Source organism: Malaya genurostris, chromosome 1 (assembly GCF_030247185.1).
Source record: "Malaya genurostris strain Urasoe2022 chromosome 1, Malgen_1.1, whole genome shotgun sequence".
NCBI lineage: Eukaryota > Metazoa > Arthropoda > Insecta > Diptera > Culicidae > Malaya > Malaya genurostris.
Genome location: NC_080570.1, coordinates 146,457,231 through 146,480,852, shown reverse-complemented (window position 1 = coordinate 146,480,852; position 23,622 = coordinate 146,457,231). Strand labels below are relative to the sequence as shown.

The window sequence follows — 23,622 nt, the reverse complement described above, 5'->3', positions numbered from 1 at the left end:
AGTTACGCGGTTTATTTTTACGCGGATTTCCGAAGTTACGCGGTTTATTTTTTACACTGATTTCCCAAGTTACGCAATCATTCCGTCTGTTTGGGGCACCCAAATAAATCTTGCCCCCGGGCCCATTAATACGTGAAAGTGAGGCTGGAACAGTGAGTATCTTTATATAAGTTATTAGTGGGAAATTAATGAAAACGTTCGTGATCGCTTCTCAACAATCGGAAAAGAAAATAAACTGCAGCCTTTTGTGAAATCCACTAAGAATTGATATATTTTTATTTGTATGACTGATAAGATGTATTTGCATTTTCAAGCTATGCAAACAACATCATCATGCATTCCACATGATAATTAAGCCTAAGCATTTTCATCAGTTTAAATGACAACTAAATCGCAAGTGTCAAGTCAATTGAATGTTGGGTTGTAATACATTTGTAGTATATCTACAGTTCGATTGATGGAAAGATTTATATTGCAATTTAAGTGTCGAGTCATATGCGACGAAATGAAGTGTAAAGTACTTCCGTCTAACGTGTCGATTTCTATCAGTGTAAGACAGTTGGTTGACAGGTTACCAGAGTTGCCTTATTTCCAAATTCATCTAACATTTGCCATCTTATCATTTCGACAGACACACTTGCAAATCAGATCTAATTTTACCAATCACTCCTCATAGTTTTTAAATTTCAGCATATCTCAATATGAATAGTTATTGTCGTCTAATATGAGTCAGATTATAACTGGATGGTGGATGTTTACATCCATCAAAATTCAACTAGTCGGAAGAAATTAAAAACGTTGGATAATTTTTTCAAATTTTGTCAAATATTTCACGTTTGTGTTATGTCTCTAGTTGAACTGCATATATTAATGCACGAGTCAAACAAATCGAAGATGATACGTAGAGTAATAAAAATAAAAATAGAACTTGGCATCCCTGATGTGATAATTTTTCAAAACACCGCTATTATAGAGAATTTGCATTCTTTTCGTGATTTACAATTAAACATTTGTAAGATATATCCGAGTGAGTAATTGATTATTAGTTTACCGTTTACTACGACCGTCTAGTTAGATAGACACGATAACGATTACAGGTATGTTCAGAACAATTTAATATTTAAATGCGGTTTAATATTATATAATACGAAGGATGTTTGTGTGTATGTTTGTAGTGACATAACTCCGACGGAACGGAACAGAGATTGTCATAGGAGAACTTTCAGAGGGAAAGAGGTGTAGCAAGTAGCGATTGTGGTAATATTGTGTAAATTGATATTTTTTTATATTTTTTATTCTTTATAGGGTCATTTTTTCTGAAGTCGGATTTGAAAAATCTCGAAATGACCACTATTGAAGCATTGAAAAGTTCGAAACAAAGAACATCCATATGACTAGACAAAAAATTATCAATTTTACAGTGCCTTTCGGGTGGTCAAACTGCAGCTTCTGTCGCTAGAGCTTTTCGGTTGAATGAATCAACTATCAGAAGTATCAAGAAAAATGAGGCCAAAATAACAAAAGCTGCTATTGAAGGAACGGTTGGTTCTGCTAAGCTTTCATCATATACACGAGATCCTACGATGGTAAAAATGGAAAAAGCATTGCTGCTTTGGATTGAGGATCACGCACAAAAGGATATACCCCTAGATGGGGAGTTGATAAAAAACAAAGCTTTGCAGTTATATGGCCTACTATCGAATGATGGGCCATGTACAAGCTCTGCTGTCCGGAGTTTTACTGCAAGCAAAGGATGGTTTTACAAATTTATGCAAAGAAATTCAATCCGTAATGTAAAACTAAAGGGTGAGAGTGCATCTGCGGACACAACGGCCGCAGACCATTTCAAAAAAACTTTTATGAAAATAGTCGATGACGGCTCCTACCACGCAGATCAAATATTTAATGCAGATGAGACAGGTCTCTTTTGGAAGAAAATACCTAGTCGAACTTTCATTGCCAAGTCGGAACAAAAGGCTAGCGGATTCAAAGCAGCGAAAGATCGAATAACTTTGATGTTTTGCTGTAATGCATCTGGCGACCGTATGTTAAAGCCACTATTGATACATAAGGCAAAGAGACCACGTGCTCTCAAAAATGTACAACCTAAAGATTATCCTGTACATTGGATGTCTAACCGCAAGGCTTGGATGACGAAGGAATTATTTGAACAATGGTTCTATGATTTTTTTGTACCGGAAGTTCAGAAGTATTTAAACAGCAAGGGAATGGATTTTAAAGCCTTGCTATTGATTGATAATGCCCCTGGTCATTGCGAATTAACACATTCTAATATAAAAGTTATTCTTGCCACCAAACACAACATCTCTAATACAACCGCTAGACCAAGGAATCATCTCAACATTTAAAAAACTCTATATAAAACAATCTTTTCGGTTCATCTTACAACAACTTGATCGAAAAAGCTCTGAATCTCTGCCAGAAGCCTGGTTTTACGTGGGTTTCTGAAGTTAAGCGGTCTCAAATTTTCCCAAAGTCGATTTTCACACCAGATTACACCAGATCTGGACGTTCATGCATTCTAAGATATTTGCATCAAAAAAATTATTCCTTAAGTTTTGCGGTTTTTTTTACGCGGATTTCCAAAGTTACGCGGTTTTTTTTTACGCGGATTTCCCAAGTTACGCGGTTTTTTTTGCGCGGTTTTGTTTTATGCGGTACGTATCCCCCGCGTAAAAAGAGACCCCAGTGTATAGAAATATACGCAATTTGACGATTTTATCACTCATATGATTGTACCTCCGGAACAAGAAACGGTAGCCATTTGATCTTCGATTTTGATTCCCTACCCAAAAGTAGCTTTCAAACGACACAGCCGAGAGATTGACATAGGACTGCATTCGAGATGCGTATAGATATTAACTTATTTGATACCGTTTGATCGTTTAAGATTTTGTAGTTCCGAAAAACTCATTAGATTTCGGAAGATTGCGTTTGTATTCTAGCAATTAGAGCGGCAGTTTAAGACAGCTTTCTAAATAAGTTATTTACGTTACTTTTGGGGTCCTGGCTTTGGAGTCTTGGAAATGACTTTTTGGATACGGATAATTACTTTTGTATTCCAGGAAGTAAGGTGCCATTCCAAGTCATTTATTAGTTTGAGCCTTGACCTAGAAGAAATCATTACATAAATATAATCGTAACACAAGTTGTTCAATCGCTAATATAATTCAATATTTCATACATTTCAATATTCGAGTATTATTCCCGGCTTTCAGAAGGGGGTTTTCTGCGATAATAAACACTTTTCGAATATTTTTGTCCAACACGATGCAGACAAATGCCAAGCTTTATTTGCTCTCGTCTGGTGCGAATTTCGCAGCACAAAGCTAATCAAATTATTCTAGATTTGCACTAAACTGATGATTTTTACCTCCGATTTGCAAAGAAGTAATCCTTAGATAACATTTAGAGCCATTAGAACGGTTGATTTTGTATAATGTTCCCCATCGTTGTCCACTTTTCGTTTTCCTTTTCTTCAATGCAAACAACCAGCAACTGGATGACGCAATCGCTCTTGTTTAGTAGAAATGTTACCAGAAGAACTAGTTGTTTTGCTTCTGCGTTTAGGCTTGAGGAACGGAACCTCATATTAGCCATTGACTGAAGCACCAGTTGAATAATGCCGGGTGCAGTTCCATTATATCCATTTGGAACCGAAAATGACAGCCTATTAATCTTCGTACTTAGAGCCCTAAAGTAGCTTTCGATCGAGTCTAGACTTGTAGGAATCAGTTCCGCCTCCTCAAACAAAATTGAGCGGAGAAAAAGAGAAACGTTTTGGCGGTTATGTCAATCATACCATTATATTTCCGAGAACGTAAGTGACAGCCTTCGAGCTTGATTCACAATCCAAAAGTAGTTTTCAAACGAGCCTAAACTTGTAGAAATGGGTTCCGCCATCTCCGAAAAAATTGAGCGAAAATAAAACGTTTTCCCGGTTATGCCACTTACACCATTATACCTCCTGAACCGAAAGTGACAGCCAATTGATCCTCGGTTATGTCTGACTGGACGGGTTATTTATTAGTGTATTTTTTCTGTTTTATAATAAATTTATCGTCAATATTTCACTTTAGTACTGGGAGTACAAACTAATTCGGTCCGTTTTTTTTTTGATCAAAAATGCATTTATTTCGAGTCCGCATTGAAGTTTGTACATACAAGTAGGTGAAAAAATGTCAAACTAGTAACACTGCGCACGCATACATTTGACATGATATGTTGAATGTGATGCCGTGCGATAGCGTTGCTAAACTGAAGAGTGATTTCTCTCTTAGCTGGCAGGGTCTGCTTGCAGATAATTCCAATTTCCACTCACTTCATCTTGATCCTTCAATGAAGATTTGCAAATTTTTACTGAAATAATTCCATATTTTGGGCGGATAGCGTGTTCCTAATTGAAAAAAAATTCTCCAAACAAGCTGTTTCTAACGAAATGAATAGTTTAGACACTAAACACAGACAAAAAAATGCAGTTGAAAATTGATGGCGTCCGAAGAATGGTAGCACTGACTGTGAAATTCTGTACTGCACTGCCGATCGGCTCCGAAGTTTGTCGAAACAGTAGGCTAAGCTTGTTGTTGGAATGTAAATAGAAAACGGTTTAGATTTTCTTCGAATGCATCTAAATAAGAGTGAAAAAACGAATCTTTTACTTGAATAAAATCATTGTAGATTTTCCGATCCCAGCTCGCACATATGTCAGTGAAAAATGCGTTTCTTGTGATAAAGACTATACACCATTTGCCACCATCGATCGCATAGCGTCTAGTTCCAACAGCTGATCGCACATGCAGGCTCGGAATATAACGCACATGCAGTTTATTTACCTTACTTTCCTAAGGGCCGGCAAGGTGAGGTGCACCCTGTTTTTCACGGTATCAATCGCGAATTGATTGGTTGCGGTATATTAGCAATGGTCAATGGTGCAACAGTAGCAGCAGCAGCGACGGCCCGGTAAACTATATTGGAGCTATGACTTGCGACACTCGTGTACGATCGGTTGGGGATGCCCTGAACGCTGGAATTCGTGTTTACCCGATGCTTACCGAAAGGGTAGAACGGACCGAGAAATTGGCAACTGTTTGGAAAATTGATCAACGTGAAAGGTGGAATAGCTTTTCGAAGAATGTTTAGAAATTTGATCTGAAATTTGGAAAAGTTGAACCAGAAGTTTAGTTAAAAATTGTGAGATCACAATTGATACTGCAAAAGAATTTATCAAAACCTATATTAGAGCCTGCCTGATACGGTGTCTTCGTGATGAAAACGATATTCGATTTATATTCCATCGATCTTTGAGTAGCGCTAGCCCCATCACAAATTGCGTGCTGGTGATCGTGAGCTATAACGTTTAACTTTTCGTTGGTGATTCGATGCGGAAAATTACTAAACAATTAACAATAAATCGAACACTTCATCACATCATCTATCAACTGGTCATTCTTTCCATTCGCCACAGAAAACTTTCCAAGCAGTTTTTGCGTTCCAAATTTGTTTGCGGCGCTGCAAAAAAAACATGCGAATATTCAGATCGGTCATGCTTTATGCAGTAACATTTTAGCCAAGTTGTTGTTACATCAGGAAAATAAGGTTTCGAAGAAATTTTGAAAATGATTTTGAACTATCCTCCCTAGTTTAGTACAAAATAGTTGCACAGACTCACAAATATAGAACCGTTAGATGTCACATAATATTATAAGTAAATTCCGTCAAAAATCGAAACAATCTTCTCTCCCTAGTAACTCATTACTAATAGGTTTGAAAATTTTCCTAGGTTTCCAATCAAATCATCTCCGACCTCATTTATGTGTATTAGCTCATTAAAAAATTTACAGATTTCATTATCTTCACAACAAAGCAACGTCTTGGCATTACATTCCTTTTGTGGAATTTGGCCTTTCTGTTTCAACATGGTTAGTACTACGATCCTACTGACACTTTGAATCCTTCCAGGTCGGGTCATTGTCTTTACACTACTGTTAATTTTCGTAGGTGACCTGCGATTTACATGGAAACATTGCATTCTAACCGAAGACCACACAAAAAAGTTATAGGACTGTATGCAAGACACGCTCCAGCACAATCCCATTAAATGAAGCAATACCAAGGCTCATACAATAAATACAAACATAAAGATAGGGTTGGAGGCACAAAATCAAACAAAGTGAAAACTTACTCTAGTTCAAGCGCATAGTTTGTTTACGGAAGAGGAAATTTAAATTAGATTCATTTATAATATTTGATTCTATTTTGATCCTTTTCCAAACATTCTTATATGGCAAGATTTTTAAAAAAATATTCTTTAACTGATAGTCCAGTGGCGTCTCGTGACAAAATTGACTAGTTGTGCACTGCTTATGTGGTACAATAGCAGATGTAACAGTTCGTTGTAAGTGAAAAAGTGAAAACTAAAGATTGATGAATGGAGATTCGCTTGTGTTTTTCAATACAATGAGATAACGATTAACTTTCGGGTGGGATTTTTTAATAAACAAACAAATCTCAGAGCTGAGTAATTCTTTCTCTTCTTGAATCTGTGCAGTAACTCATGTGCACGAAAAAGACACTAACACAGCGACAACTGATACTTGAAATTTGTTGTCTGATGTATGTGAGATGCGTGTAAATACACGCAATTTCGGTGCGATCCAACCTACTTTCATCGAATAAATAAAGATTCCAAAAAAATAATTGAATTTGGATGAGGTTGCGGATGCAGTTCATTCCTTCAATTCGACCGGTTGTGCAGTGCACGAGGTGCACATGAGGACGAGACGCCACTGCGAGTTAAGTTAAATGTGGCAAATCCATCAACAAATCACCGAGATACAAGCACTTTAAATTAGGTCCAAAAAATCTATCGCCGATAGTTCTAAATTGGTCTGCTAGTTACCGGAAATCAAAATCAACAACAAATCGGTATTCAATATCATCAAGCGAACACATTGAGCAGCAGACGGAAAATGGCATTCACACACCGCATTCAATGCAAAAGTGACCATCCAACGAGCCAATGGATATAACATCTATTTTTTTGTCATCCACTCGCTAGTCAAACTACTTGCCTCACACTCACAGTCAAACGTTTACTGAGTTAAATATGTGTCGGCGCAAATATTTATAGATTCCTTTTTGTGCGATAGTTCGTTCTGTCCAGAACGGTCGAGGATAACATCTTTATGGTAAGCTGTTATTGGCTCGTGAAAACAAAGGTCAATTCAAACCGATTTTTCAATGGTATACTATTGAAATACTTAATAGACGACGTTGGCTCAAAAGTTTAAGTTAAATGTTGGCGAATCGATTGGTAGTTGAACCATAATAAATCCATCAACAAATGAATTATAAGCGTTCAAAATTATGACAGAAAAAAGAATCGACTGTTTTTAAGTGCATGCGCGTAGGAAGGCGTGCGAATCCCTTCGCTATTTCTCGAGCAATCAATGATTAATCAGCAGCGAATCCAAACCCAAGTGGCTCAGTAAAACTCCCGGAAGGCTAAACCTGAAAACAGTTTATGTTCGCCAGATTCTGCGACGTGATGACGTAGAAACACTAGGTGATTACATTTGTCTATGTGTTGCAGATGTCTTCTGTTTTTGCAGAAGAACAGAAAGATTTGTAATTTATCTAATAGTTTTTATGCAGTTTGTTATTTGTAAACAATCCGAAATTGTTGATTTTTGAACCATTTTAAAAATGGATTATTTTTCACCCATTTTCGGTTCGTTCCCCATATAAAAATTTACACATATTCGCTTTTCCCCTAATTGAGAAACATATATTTACCCACTGAATAAGATTTTTCAATTTTGACAGAAATGGGTCGATTAATATACATAAATGAGTACTTTATTTTAACCGTGTACAAACCCGAAAACATCACGAACATGGAGAGATGAAATAATACCCAACGGTTGAATGTTTTTACCTGTTTTTGAGTATTTCTATATGTCCCCTTTCCTTCGCTCTTTCGATTGTTGCTAGCAAACAAATAACAAAGCCGGGAGTTCAAATTAAAATTAGGTAAACCATATTCAACATCAAATTGAATAGAGAAAACTCAATCGTTGAGTAAACCCCACTTACTGTTGAGTACATTTTTACATGGAACATTTATATGGAAACAACATCGACTTGTTTTGCTAAATATTAAGTTCCTGTACAACCTCTCTGTTGGATGAAAAGTACTTTTTATTAGATAATCTTTTGGCAAAGTGTAGTACGGTACGGAAGAAAACGCCACCGCCTTTGCGAATAAAGCACACAGCGTGTGCTGTTGTTCAGTTTCGTATAGCGTGTACGGGAGAACGAAAACTTACAACGATTTCAAAACACAACCGAATTCATCTGCACCGACCACACATTAGCACGTGTTTCCTATCGTCAATAAAATTTACATACATGCTGTGATTATAAATGATTATATTGAGCCTCACTCGTTCCTTCCACGAGGAAAGGATATGCAGCCAATTATCTCAGAGGTGGCTGAACCGGTTTTTAAAAAATGTTTTACGAGCTCAGAACGCTATTGAACATGATCAAAATCTGACTTTCAATTCCGGAATTTCAGTGAATATGTATTGAAATTTTATTTTAAAGACCGTGTTCCTATATTGAACGAAATCTTTTGAATAATACATACAATTATTATTTTGTGCAGGCATTGTAGGTTGATAGCTAAACATTCAACAACATTCGGAATTGGTTGTTACAACGTTTGAATCAAGATTTTATTTGCGTGGAAATCAATCCATCCTCCGCTTTTATTTCCTTATGGTATTTTCGGAGCATTTTCTCAATTTGCCGTAGTTCCGGTGTGTTCGGGAAATAGAAGTCGTTCGGCAACTCATTAGCTTTGTACCTTGTACTTCAAAACATCTTTCGAGTGATGGCACGAAGCTAAATCCAGCCAGAAAAGCTTAGGACCATTGCGTGACCATATAAGGTAGAGTAGACGCTCTTGAAGACATTCCTTTATGCATACCTACCCGTTGATTGTCTCACTTCGCTTTCCACATGAGAAAATTGCTTGCCAAATCATGTATTTTTATGTAAATATCTGCTTTGAAACGTCTTCTAGGCAATCGAACATATGAGAAGCAGTGAAAAACAAGTGTCCTGGAAGTCTGATTTCACGTATGTCTCATCATCCATAATGAAACCATGTCGTTTTGTCAGCATCTGTGTCTAAAGCCTCCGCGCACGTGATTTTCGCACCTTATTCTACCGTTCATTGCGATTCGGTAACGTTTTGAACTTTGTACGTATGTCAGTCCTTCACGTTTTTCGCGTCTTGTACGAAAGTTTTACACAAATGCCAAGTGCGCCACTTTTCTTCCAGAACCGATTGGATTGCATGGATGATAATTGAGAGTGTAGTCGACGACACGACCTGCCACTCGACTATCAAAACTGTATCGCAAATTTAACTACCCCTCAGTAACTGGTAATGTCAAAACGAAATCGCTTGAAAAAATGTTGGAACTGGCAACACAAGTTGGTAAATTATTGATTTTGCAAAACAGTTACCAGTAGCCTTGGTAACTACATAAGGTATGTAAACAAAAACAAGAGATTCTCACTTAAAACGAAACCACTGAGTGTAGTTGGTTCGGTGGCAGGTATTAAATTTATTATTTGAGGGAGTTTTGAGTCATTTTGGCTTATTTTTTATTTGATTTGTATCTTTTCTTTAATGAACTGGAACAATTTCGTCGCTGCCACAGAGAGGAAGGATCTAATCATTTCATATTCGCAGCTAGAAAGTTGTATTGTCGGGTGGTACTGAAAGATTTGCCTATGGATACACTTACAACGCGCAACTCCCTCCCTTTGGTTGGTGGGCTTGACGGTATTGCAAACATCATCACATACAATCAATTAGCGTTACAATTTGATAAAGATATGCGTTACAGTTTTTAGTTTCATAATTGAATTAAATGAATAATATATGGAACGACTTGAATAAGATGTTGATTGCATTACGCTCCAACATCCGGGGTTGGAGAGGCCGGTAGGGCTTAACTGAGCTCTTTTTTATGTTTTATTTTCATACTACCGGCCCTTATTACCAGTGTGAAGTGAAAATTAAGTAGAGTAAACGTATCCCAATTGGGTTTCACACGATGACAATAAATGAACGGTAAATCGAATCCATCTTTGACGTTTATTGGTGGTTTGTGTACCATGGAATACTGTGGAATGAAATAGAATATTGTAGAATATAATAAAATAATAATGACCGAACCAATGAGCAAACCACTGATAGCTGTCAAACGATGTTCATCCATTTTATATTGTGAGGATGTATCGTTTGGGACCTGATGGGTGAGATGATGTGTGAATGAAATGTAAGAGTGAGTGCATGCAAGAACGGTAATAAAGGCCACCGTTTCAGCTCAGGACTAACGATCGACCAATAGAAGAGATAGAAATTGGGTAACGGTACCCCCATTCATCTCAAATCCATTAGTCATTTCATGTACGAAAACCATTAGTTAGAGTGAGATCTGTTATCTCTGTTTGATAGATTAATTTCAAGAATAACATGAAATTTGGAGCATTTTTTTTTGTTCGTTAAAACAGCAGTATTGAATTTCTGAACTACTTTTATGTGCCATTGCTTCTTACAGACGAGGCAAAGATTTTGTATTCGATTTTATCTCAATAAATTTATTGAAAGTCGAGTAATCGGTAAAATAACATGGTGACTCTACTAATGAGATGACTATTTGCACACAAATTTTAGTTAGAATCTATTAGAATAGAAATAGTAACTCAATGTTGTGATGCTTGCTTGTGGAATACATGTAGGTATGTATGCATGTGTGTATGCGTATGTGCCTGTGTGTATGTATGTGTTTTTGTGTGTACAACATACATTATACCGTTCCCTCGGGTGTGTTGCATCAAATTGGTTGTGACACATTTCGATTGCGAGTCAGTGTACCAGATGTTCAAAAGTGCCTGAGCGGATGGTAATATACTGTCAAGAATCAACCGAAGATAACGAAATGTGAACATGCTGTAGCAATACTATTAAACCCAAGTGTTATTATCATTGAAATAAAAACGCATGTCCTCAGTTCTTAACCGTCAAACCATGATGAGCTGCTCTACAAAGATCAATAAAACACAATTTTTTTTTTGGAAACGGATGACTGGATGAGGAACAAGAAATACGAAAATGCTGAAAGAATTAGAAAGGAATATTGGTAAGAATATAAACACCATTGCATACAACTAACTTTTACATTTAAGGAAGCAACATAACATGCCAGCAAAAGTACGGAGTGAAAAATGACAACAAAAGACACGAATCACAGCTGAATAGAACACTGGAATTAAGGTAAAACAGAATACAAACTATGAACAAAGGTAAGAAAACCAACATGAAGAAATAATAGAAACTGCTGGGTAACAATGTAATTTCCTCATATTGAAAGAGGCGTTTATATGGCGCGCATGCGCTAATTCGGCCTGATACAAATTAACGGGGAGGGCAATACATTTTGGACAGGGCTGTAAAAAGCTGATTGGAACCCTTTCCCCACCAAAATGTAATATAAGGAAACTATAAGGAAACTTACAACGCGCAACTGTGTTTGGAGAGGGTATATTCCAACGAACTTGGAACTCAAAATAATGCTAAAAAAAATATTTTATGCAACTATCGTAAACAATGTTTTTTATTGAAAAAAGTTTACTCGTAGTTAAAGGACATACTAACGAAAATAAAAATAACATGATATTGAAAAAATCGTATGTCTTTTTCTGACAAAATCAGAATGAAAATGATTAATTAATAGCAAAAGTTATTAAAGCATGAAATAAAAATATTTTGAAAATAATTCAAGGATATCTTAAATTTTTTATTAACACTAGCGTCTTTGAGAAGTCGAAAATGTTTTTCACTGCAATTTATTCTTAATTTCGTTTGTATAATACATAGATACGGTAATTACGGTATACGATCAAAACCTACGTAGTAATTATTAATTGTATAATAACAAAAACAGTGGAAGTAATCATCTTGAAACCGCTTTAGTTTTCGTGCAAAATGTCGCGTTTTCTCACTGTGGCTATATATAAAAATAATCTTCCACATTGAACCCGAGAGTCGTATATCTTCTACATGCTCGATCAGGTTTGGTAACCGTGGAACTGGAGGATAATGACTTGTTAAACTCCTCTATTTGTAGGCCATGTTCATAGCCAGAAGCATTTTCGAAGGCGGCGAAAGAATGTTAACTGCAAATAGAAAAATTAAATTTAATAATAAAATTCAAGCACTCACCTGCACTCAGCTTTATCATAATTTGCATCGATCATTATTCAAATTATTTACTTGCTCTCCGAAATTCACTAAATAACCGGAAAAGACACAAAAATTCAAGTCGGTGGAATTATTCCACAACTATTTCAAACTGTTCGTTTATTTATTTTGGTGCTCCTTGGTAACTAGTTCATAGTAACTTAAACAGTGTTGCTCGAATAGTTAGTTTTTGTCATTTTCAAGGGGTCGCTATATTTATGGTAACTCGTGGTAAATCACTCACAAACACTTTCTATTCCGATTTTTCTTCGGAGTGTCTGGTCGTGTCGTCGGTGTAGTGCTTCAGTGACCATATCTCGGTTGATATTTCAAAAGGCCGTAAGAGCAAGTGACAGTTTCACTTTGTTTACCTTCTCTTCTATTCTGTTCTACATTGACCTGTCTACCGATTTTTTGTCTTCTTTTTGTATTGCACCTTTCTCTAGCAGCAAAAATACCGTACCAGTTCTTTTTGACACAAACTGTTTTTTAATTCTCAATATAATCCCATAAGACTTTCTGCTATCGGACATCAAGTCCAACGAAAGTCTTTTTTTTTTCTTCTCTTGGTAGCTTGTCTCCACGTAAACGAGTAAGATAATTGTGAAATGACACCTTTTACGAGCTCACTTGTGATTACTATAACCTGTTCCATTTCTGTTTTGTCATCACATGATAACGCACTGTGTTTCTTTGCACAGATAAGGCTCGGTTCAATAATTGCCAAATATTCGGAAATGTTGCACTGATTCTAGGGTAACATATACAAAGAGATTGGTCAGTACTCTTCGGTATCAGCTGAGCTGTTCTGAGTGTTTTCGTGTCGTGCAACATGGATTTTGCAAACAACACTATCGCCAATACCGGTTGATGCCCTACATGCTTATCGAAGTGACGACCACCGTCTGGCCGAATGCACTTCTCTTCGAATTCCGTCTCTATGTGTCAACACACGTGTCGTGTTAGAGGCTGCTCCGTCCGTGCATGAGCGCCGCACAACACATCGAAAATGAAATGTTTTTTTTTTCGCAATCTCATGATATACGCAAAACTTGCTACGCTTGCTTCCAGGGCCTACTTGTAGCAACCGTTTCAGTTCAGTATCGTTTCAGTGTTTGGTGAATGAAGTTCGACTCGGCTAGTCGGAGTGAAGTGTCTGGACACAGACTACTGACACAGTGAGCGTGTAGCAAATATTTACCAGAAACCCTTTTGTCAGTGTGTGGTGTGCGGCGGCGAAAGGTTAAGGAGAAGAAGGTGTTGTAGTGGTGCAACACAACAGCAAACGGCATCCATCATATCCCCGATGTGCGTACTTGACCTTCCGTGATGTGAACCTTTCAATTGAGCTTGAGTAGAATGAATCTATATATTTTTTCCTCGTTCTGTTGTTGTCTCACGTAACTGCGTATATTTACTCATTTTGTTGCCGCGTAAGGTCTTGGTCGAGGTCTGTGGCTTCTGTGATAGTTCTGTGAATTCCGATAAAGGCATCTGACGGAACAAAAAGTGAACCTGCGATGTCGATGGATCACAGATGTCAGATATCAATGCGTGAAAGGTGTACCAAATGTGATTCAATAACAACTCCGTACAGTATCCTTTCGTTTGAATTAACCTCAGCGAAGTGTACAAGAATGTACCAATGAACTACTATGTCAAAATCAAAATCAAGAAAAATAATGCACAAACGAACTCAAAGGCATTCGATTTCATCGAGCGAGCGAAAAAACTCGATTGCTGTCACTTTCTGTACAGGGAAGATACGGTCGAATCAGAAAACAATGACGACTAGATGGATGTTAATCATTTTTGACAGGAATCATCTGGTCAAAACAGTGATATTATCGACATTAGAAAACATTGCTAAACACGATTGTTCAAGTAATTAGCGTAGAAGATGTGTTAATCGAACTGGTATCAAATTTGTAACGCATATTTCACATACTGGTTTTTTATGCTCCGATGAAAAAAAAAGTAAATCTGAAGTTTCCTCGTCATAACAAAAACTCAAAGTTCGCAAAATTCAAGTCTGCGGCTCCCACTAAACTAATAATCATGGTGTGTTTGTGTGAGTGTGTGTGTACGTATGTATGTAGGTGAGTGATTTACGACAAGCTGATGGTGTTTATTTCATTCGCCTGGTTGTCCGTATCAAGCATGACTTGAGGAATTCCTCTACTTCAACGGAGACTGCTGGAAGAGACGTCCCAAGGCAACAACAGGACGGTATCAATCTAATCAAAATTGCTTGGTGGGCCTTCACTGTGTGTGTTGGTTCGGTGTATGTCAGCCATACAGTCAGACATCGTGACATACAAGAAAAGAAAAACGTTGTGTAATGATGGATGGAGTGGAAGTAACGTGAAGCAATTACCCAAAACTGGTGACATTGAATCGAAGGAAAAGAATTAATCTGTCGTGACTGTTTTTTTTAGTTCCCAGTAAAAAAAGTCGTTTAAATGGAAGTTTAGGCACTTTAGAATTTGGTGGTAATGTAAATGAGGGTGCTTTGATTCGTATGATTGTCAAATGTATATCATTACCATAATAACAAGATTAATTATGCACGGTATCATTATTTTCTAAACAACATAATTAAGATTCTATAGGTGTTCAGCATGTTCCAGTAAAAAAGTTCCGGTTTGACAGTAATCCTGTTCTTATACTAGGTTTGGAAATAAATTTCCAGTGTTTTACAAAAGATGACTCCACCAAAAGATTTCACACAGGAGTGTCAAATGAAGTCATAAATCATATAAAAATCTTTTACATCTTGTTAGATTTTCTGTCATAATTTGGAAAACTATACAGCTCAGTGATCTGTAGAAGGATTTATAGAGTCTAATAATCACTAAATTCGAAATTACGTTTTTAGTGTGCAGCAGTTAAAGTCACTGTGTTGTAGAATACTGCTGCTTAGGTTGTCCGGAATTTGAATCGGAAGTCATTGTGAGTTCCTAATAGATTCCAAAGTTAGCTCTAGCACAAAAATAGGTTAACCCTCAAATGATATAATTGTTGGTGATGGTACCTGTTTACCAATTGAAAAATGGATCTGTGAGGTTAAGAGAATTGGTCTAGAAACCAAACACGTGTCTGGTAAAGAACAATGCAGTGCAAGTGGAGTGTCGAATCCACGTATTTGCACTTGACCGATTACAGGTTCATCGATGAGCTCATATATCATGCAAAACTATCGGTAAATCACGTAGATTGCTGTTAATCATGAAGTAGTGAAACGTGTTTAAATGCAAATAATTCGAACTACTAACGTTTGCGTAAATAGCTTAAGTACCATGGCTTTCTGACGTCGGCAAACTACCTAAAGATTTCGCAGAAAGCAATGGGCGGGACAATGCATGCAATGTGGGAATACTTGATGAGTTAGCTTTCGTCATGACGTCGAACTAGTTTCAGAATTTTAGTTTAGAACCGATCTGAAAGTAATTCGATCAATGAAATACTATTTTCGTCCTGTGCAGTGTACGCTGTGTGATCACAGGTAACTTTTAAAACTACAGTAATGTTCGAAGGCCTGTCTGTACATGGTACAAAAAACGAGGATATTTTATGCCTATCGGAAAAAGTGTCCCCGATTTCGATTGTTCCGTAAACGGTGAACTTTCTAGCCTCGAGACTCGAGTTACCAATAACTCGCTTATGAACAAGTATCCTCCCCGATCCATTGCCATCCATAATTCACCGGATAAAGATATTTTGAGATGTATTTTGCAAATTGCTGAGATGCTCTTTCAAGCCAAAGGCGTAACGTAAAAAAAATAGAAATAGTTTAACCGGAACCCATGCGGTACCAAAACTCCTAAATAATTACTATATGCTGATGGCCAGTACGCCGTCACTAAGTTTCATTCCTTCGGCACTTCAGTGAAGAAATGGCATTCCGGTGCAAAACTGTTTTGCATAACGCTTTTTTCTTAAAGATTCATCAATCAGTAACTGAGGAAGCTGCTTTTGCGTTTTTCAACCTTAACCTTAACTCCACGTCTGCTTAGCGGTTTACGTTGAACCGTTAGATGGCCTTAGCATTTGAACATAAACTGCTAATGCCCTGATGAGCCGAAGCCGAAGGTCAAAAGTGTGAAATTTTTCTTATAGTTTCCGTTGCTGTTTGAAGTGTGAGTGACAAGCAGACGTGACTTATTGGTTTAGTCTATCAGATCTTTTCTCAATTTTGACCCTGTTGGTGCCGATCGTTGACTTAGAAGTACCAGATATTCTAAATGCTGATGTTTTAGGATTCACTTTTGTTTTGATTTTATATGGATTTTTTTATGTTGGTTTTTACGCGGGTTTACGCTTTTACGCGGGTTTACGAAATTACGCGTTTTTTACGCGAATTTTCAAACTTATCCGGTTTTTCTGTTATGTCTTAGTAATGCATGAAACGTTGAGATTTATCCCGAATTTTTATAAATCAACTCTCTGACACCTAGATTAATATAAATATTTTTTTAGATTACATTAGATCTCGACGTTTCATACATTTCTAAGATATTCGGCATCAAATAAAAATTATATTTCGGAAATCTCAAAATCGCTAAGTAGGTTTTTTCAAAAAAAAATGAGATCACACCAGGGCGCTGGTCTTACAAGCCAGTTGTCGTATGCTCGAGCCCCGAACTGGGAGGATTCTTAGTGTCAGTAGGATCCATAGTACTAGCCATGCAATGATTCTGTACACTAAGTATCGGTTGCGAAGTCTGTTGAAACAGAAAGGCCAAATTCCACAAAAGGAAGTTTCAAGCATTTCTAAGATATTTGGCATCGATAAAATTTTCTTTAGTTGCGTTTTTTATGCGATTTTTTACACAAATTTCCGAAGTTACGCGGGGTTTCTTTGGCCTCAGTGTATCGGAATTCAAGCTTGCTACGCTTTATACATACGGCTCATTATGGGATTTCTCTCTTGACAGATCATGTGTTTTGGTGTTTTGCAGAGCAATACTGACATCGTGATTGAAACCATCAACCAGAAAATTCACTGACGAGAATACAAAAGAAAACGTCTGTCGTCTTTCCTAAAGCAACACAACTGCTTCGTTCTGTTTTGGTTAAATTTGGTATCTTGCCATTAAGGAGAGCAGGTCATGAAGCGGTATACTACGAATAACGTCCAGATGATGCTAAACAATATTAACCCTTTTAAAAACCCGTACCACTCAATAAAATAAACGTTGAATTATCAACGTCAAGTGGAACTTGACCAAACTTAAGTTAAAAAGAAAGGTTCTGAATTTTGCATTAGAATTAAACTTATCCTATTATCTGCGCAATACGACTTTTAATCTCGCTGCTAACATCGTTATCGTATGCCAATAGTGTTTCTTCGATAACCTTGAATCGTACCCCATCAATGTCCACCTTCGGATCCAACACCATTCGAGCTACCTAGTTTTCTTCCAGACACCATGCAGTTCGTGTTTATAGCGAAATGGTCTATCCAATTCTCTCTGCTTTCCGAAGGTTTTTTTGTTCATGATCAACACCAATAACATCAATGTCGTTCGCAAACCCAAGAAACAAGTGAAACTTACTGATCCGCTTCTCGGCACGCCGGTTCTTCGAACGCTATATTCAACAACTAGTTCGAGAGCGCATCATCTTGCTTTAATCCATCTAGCGTCACTATTGCATCGGATATCATGTCAGCTGTCTTTATGCCTGATTTCGATTTGACCAGCTTGTCTTGTTTTTCCAGAATCATTTTGCTGGCTGTGGCTTCTTAAGTGATTCGATATTACGTCTTACCGCTGTTTTGAACCGCCTCTAACACGGGAACATATGTTCGAGATGTCCAATCATAGTGCGAATTTTAAAAGTAGATCTGCGACTAAAGCAGTCCTCTTAGAGACCTGTAAAGTAGAACGGTCGGATCCTTTCCAGGCGATATGTGTTTGAATATATTGAACAAACAGCATGAAATTTGGAGATGTTCAAACTACTCGGTTAATATTCAAAAGCTTACCCAAAAATTGAGTAAATGTGCAAGGAAAATGTTACCGATGATTGAAGAATAAATTTACTGCATTAATTCAATTCAATTTGACAGAACTAATTATTTTTTGATTGAAGTTTTTTCTACGAGTTTGACCAGTGTTGCTTAAGAGTGTTATTTCGTTGTTTTCATATACACTGATAAAAATTTTCATTATCGATTCATATGTAAACTGCACTTCAATTTAATATGCTTTTTCATTTCAATACATAACCAAAGCGATTTGTTTTACGATCTAATGAGCAAATACACAAGATGCAAGCTTAGATTATTTTTCATAATATTTACACAAATTTTCTGAGTTAAGTGTATATTTTCATGAATTTCATGTGTTCTACAAGTAGTGATAAATTAAATGCTTTGCACATGATGCTAGCGTGCAAATTATTTTCAGTGTAAGGTCACATCACCAAGTGACAGTTTCTCTTTGTTTAATTTCTCTTTCGATTATTGATTATTGACGTGATTATGACGGTTTCCTTGGATTTTACAATTCTGTTTGAAAGCTCCGGGGATTATTGTTTACAAAGATTTGAGTGATAAATGTGAAAACCGATTGTTAATTAATAGAAGATAAAGTAAACAAAGAGAAACTTACGCTTGCTCTTACGGCCTTTTGAAAAATCAACCGAGAATTGGGACGAGATTCGGAAGGTTTTCATTAATGTTCCGGTACAGACCAAAGATTTCATGCAAGGGCGCGAAGTTATTAATAGAAGAATGGATAAGTAAAGAGAACCAGTCACTTGCAAATGAGGCCTATTGAAAATTTCCAATCGAACACTAATCATGCTGTACAATTTCACTACAAAGTAGTAACTTCCTTCAATTCGATTCAAATGAATCTGAAGTGGCAGGACTTAACTGGCAAAAAATGCTAACGACTCGAACCTGTTCGAATGATCTGTACTGCTCTGAAGTGGAATTTCTGAGCAACTAACTACCTACGTCGAGGTGATGAATCAATACAGTTTACTACAATTATTAGCGCCAATTATAACGACACTTGTCTTTTAGCCCGATGCTATACGAGATATGTAAAAAAATCCCAGACGTGGAGAATAGTAATTTTTGTAACGAACAATTGCTGCCCGCCGTTGATATAGTAATTCAAATAAGCAAATAACAAACAATAAACAAATTTTGTTTAATAAAATTCACTTGCGGAACATAAAATAAATGCACCAGGCAAGCAAATATTGACCCATCACCTTTTTCTTGTTTCTGATTACAGACTTCGCACGCGAACCGGTCGCGTCGGACAGCACGATAACCCACCACAATGGACACACACAGTGAACCGGAAGTGCCACCGGCACCAGTAAGCGAAGAACCCTTCCTCGGCCCGCTGGATTTGGTGCTGCTGACGATTCTGGTGGCCGGTGCCGCCTGGTTCCTGCTGAAAAACCGGAAAAAGGATTCACAACCCAGCCAGTTCAAGTCGTACTCGATACAGTAAGTTTGCTGGATTTTAGGAATACTTCTATGATTGTTTCAACATTTCTTCTGTCTTTCCACACTCCCAACAACAACAACAAAACAGGCCAACCACCGTCAACACGATGGCGATGACGGAGAACTCCTTTATCAAGAAGCTAAAATCATCTGGCCGTCGGTTGGTAGTGTTTTACGGTTCACAAACCGGCACAGCGGAAGAATTCGCCGGGCGACTGGCGAAGGAAGGTCTTCGTTACCAGATGAAAGGTATGGTGGCTGATCCGGAGGAATGTGACATGGTAAGATGGAATGATTTCACGAGTCCACGGTGGTGAAAATTTAACGACCCAATTCGTTCACAGGAAGAACTACTTGCGCTCAAGGATATTGACAAATCGTTGGCTGTATTCTGCCTAGCAACATACGGCGAGGGAGATCCCACAGACAATTGCATGGAGTTCTATGAATGGATCCAGAACAATGACGTGGACATGGCCGGGCTTAATTACACAGTAAGTAATGTTTTCCAAGATTCTGACATCCAAGCTATTATTTTTGTACAAACGGTGCGGTAAATCCCGTGATTAACTAGTCTCGATAGTCGGAATTTAGACGCCTGCGAATAGAACAAATCACAACAGCAAACACTGGCTCTGAGTATTTGTAATTAGTTTCAACGTCATACCGATGCTCTTGTCATTGAATGCAACTATTTTAATTGCGTATCGTGTACAGATGGTTGTTTTTGTTACCGGAAGCTTTCCTCTCTAATAGCGCTGCAATTTTCAAAGTAAAGTAATTAGAGAGAATATATGCAACTCGTTTTTTCAACGGCACTTCGATAGGCATTTTCCGCCAGGCTTCTAAACGATGGGTCATCGTATTTCTCCAAGTATGCCCGGCAGATAATGTGGGTATTGTGGGTAGAGGGAATTTTAAATTTTCTAGAATTCTGAAGAACTTTTCAAATTTACCGTGTTAAATCTCGGCGTCTTTTGTATACGGTTTTCGTATCTTTTTTTCCTGCTAGACATACACATTTCCAAATAACAATTTGAATTCTTTTTTTCAATGACTAGCTGTGTTATGACAGCTTTTCCTAGTGCAATCCAGGACAAGTAATTAATTTATCTTTAAATTGTATTTAAACATATCTTTTTCGAAGACCATTTCCTCTGCTAGATTTTAGCCTAATTCTTTATTTTATGATTGCATTGTTTATATTAGTAAGCTTTTTAATTCCTTTCGAAGATTTGTATTCCAACATGGATTCTTGTGAAATTCTTGGAGACGAAAAAATAACTAAAAGGAGTTGTTGTAGCAGTTGACGTAGCACTTAATAACTATTGTCTAAATCACTGCTAGCATTTGTGTAGAATATTTAGGTGAAAAAAGTTTTTTGTTCAACATGAACTTATTTGTGGTCTAAGCGAAACTTTTTTTTCGCAATTTGGTGAATGACTGGCTGGACTTCGATAACTCCTATCCTTATCTTCGCGTAGTACTGGCTGTTAACGCCAACCCTTGCGGTGAAAGCGTTGGTTGTATGGTGACAGGGAAGGGGGTTCTCTTAGGAGTGCCTATACCGCATGTGAGGAACGGCTTCTAACAGCGTTTGTTTTGGTATCTAGCGGCTGCATAAGAAACGCTGTAAACCCAAGGTAACAGTCCTACCAAGTGTCCTAGAGCTAGGTGGGACATCAAACAGAGCAAGCCCGATGATTCTCCGGCGAGACAAAGGGTTGGTGTAAAAACATCAATTACAAATAATATAGGAGGTAATACGACTCGGAACAATCGGCATAGACCTACGCGACAAAATAAGAACTACGATTGGAAATTTTGAATTTTGAACTGGACGTCTCTGGGATTTGCAGACTGCGACAGGATAATATACGACGAACTAAATTGTCGCAACTTCGACGTCATAGCGCTGCAGGAGATTTTTCGGACGAAATAGAAGATGTGGAAAAGCGGACACCGAGCAACTTCTTTCTTCCAACGCTGTGGCACAAGAAACGAACTGAGAACTGGCTTCGTAGCGCAGGGCAAGTGATCAGATGGTAGCCGATCAACGCTAGGATGTGTATGTTGATAATTAAAGGTCGTTTTTTCAACTACAGAATCATTAGCGTCCACTGCCCACACGAAGAGAGGTCTGACAACGGAAAAGAAGCGTTCTACGTGTAGCTGGAACAAGCTTATGACCGCTGCCCCCACAGAGACATAATAAAGGTCATCGGTGACATGAATGTCCATGTAGGAAGGGAGGTAATGAACCGACCGGTAATCGGACCGAACAGACTGTGCGCCGCATCGAACAACAGCGGCCAACGATGTGTTAACTTTCCGGCTTCCGAGGAATGGTAATTAGAATCACTTTTTCCCCCGCAAGGACATCCACAAAGCTACCTGATCATCTGACCAACAGATCGAAAACCAAATCAACCACGTTATGATCGACGGAAATTTTTTCTCACTCTTCAACAATGTTCGCACCTACCGCATTGCAAATATAGATTCGGACCACTACTTGGTTGCAATATGCATGCGCTCAAAATTTTCGACGGTGGGTGTCAAACAGAAACCGTCGCGGTTCAACATCGAGCGGCTTCGGGATGCTGGAGTAGCTCAAGATTACACGCAGCAGTTGGCAGTTGGCAGTTGGCCTCTCTGAAGCAGTACAGGCAGGGATGCCAGGTCATTTTTTCAAAAATCTGTGATCAAGCCAAAACCCTGTCTGTGCAAAATCTGTGCACGTTTCCCGTACTATAAAAGCTGAGTAGAATCATGTTGGTGAACAAAAAAAAAAAAGGTCTCATTATTTCCAAGTGGTCGTGCTAAACTGTTATCGATTTACAAAAATATGTGGAAATCTGTGTTCATTTTCAGAAATCTGTGAAAATCGGTGTCATTTTTAAAATCCGTGCAGAAAGTTGAAAATCGGGAACACAGGTTAATCTGTGAACCTGGCAGCCCTGAGTGCAGGAACTGATTCGAAGGAGCGTTAAGGTCGTGTACAACCTCTAGCAAAGCCTTAGTATTACATTCCTGTAGTGGACCTTCTGTTTCAACAAACTTCACAGCCGATTCAGAGTGTATGGCTAATGCTACGGATTCTAATGATACTACGAATTCTTCCTGCTCGGGCTCGAACATACGACAACTGGTTTGTAAGACCAATGCTAACCTCTACTTCTGTCAAATCCATATATTTGACAGCAATTAGAGTCGAAACTGGGTGGAGTTTTGCTTCAAGCGAAAATGGCATTAATAAAACAGCATCCGAGGAGTAAAATGAAACCAAACGTTCGCGCATACACTGGCGGACGAAAAGAGGGCAGTGAGAACTGTAAAGGAAAATAGGAGCAGTTTGATTGTTTTTAAACGAAAACGACATTAGACATTGGCTCGACTGATCGGATGAAAATATGTGCAATATGTTCATCCTACTTTCGCGTCACTATAATATAAGAGCAAATTCAGCAGCTAGAAGTTCTATATAAAAGATCTATAATAGAGCAGAAACTGGAACAAACGTATCCCCAGCAAGCCGTTCTAGTTTTATTTATTCGACCAGTTCTTCTGTCAAATTTTAAACTGGTCTACGATGCCGCTCTATTTTTCGTATATTTGAAACACGTGTAAAACACTGCTGGGGCTGCCAGTTTTTCTTGTTATAAAATTCAGATTTAAATTTTGTAACTGGCATAAATTATGCATCTAGGACTAGAACACTACTGAATGTGCCCTAAGTATTGTACGTTTTTCTCTCTATTTTCCAGTAATATTGCTTGTTGTTGTTTATTAGCAGCCACGTTTG

General features: G+C 37.8%; 1 protein-coding gene across 4 annotated transcripts in view; it reads left to right on the top strand.

Annotated features, from left to right (window-relative positions):
- LOC131426098 (NADPH--cytochrome P450 reductase) overlaps positions 1 to 23,622 on the top strand; it is a 48,053-nt gene that overhangs the window by 21,209 nt on the left and 3,222 nt on the right. For 2 of the 4 annotated variants that reach the window (XM_058588542.1, XM_058588539.1), the window contains 3 exons: positions 19,597 to 19,817; positions 19,906 to 20,098; positions 20,162 to 20,311. In XM_058588542.1, the coding sequence (XP_058444525.1) occupies positions 19,645 to 19,817; positions 19,906 to 20,098; positions 20,162 to 20,311 (516 nt within the window). In that variant the 5' untranslated portion in view covers positions 19,597 to 19,644. Of the gene's footprint in view, positions 1 to 13,442; positions 13,652 to 13,958; positions 14,836 to 19,596; positions 19,818 to 19,905; positions 20,099 to 20,161; positions 20,312 to 23,622 lie in introns of those variants that run through there. The other 2 variants (XM_058588540.1, XM_058588541.1) reach the window with 2 other exon arrangements.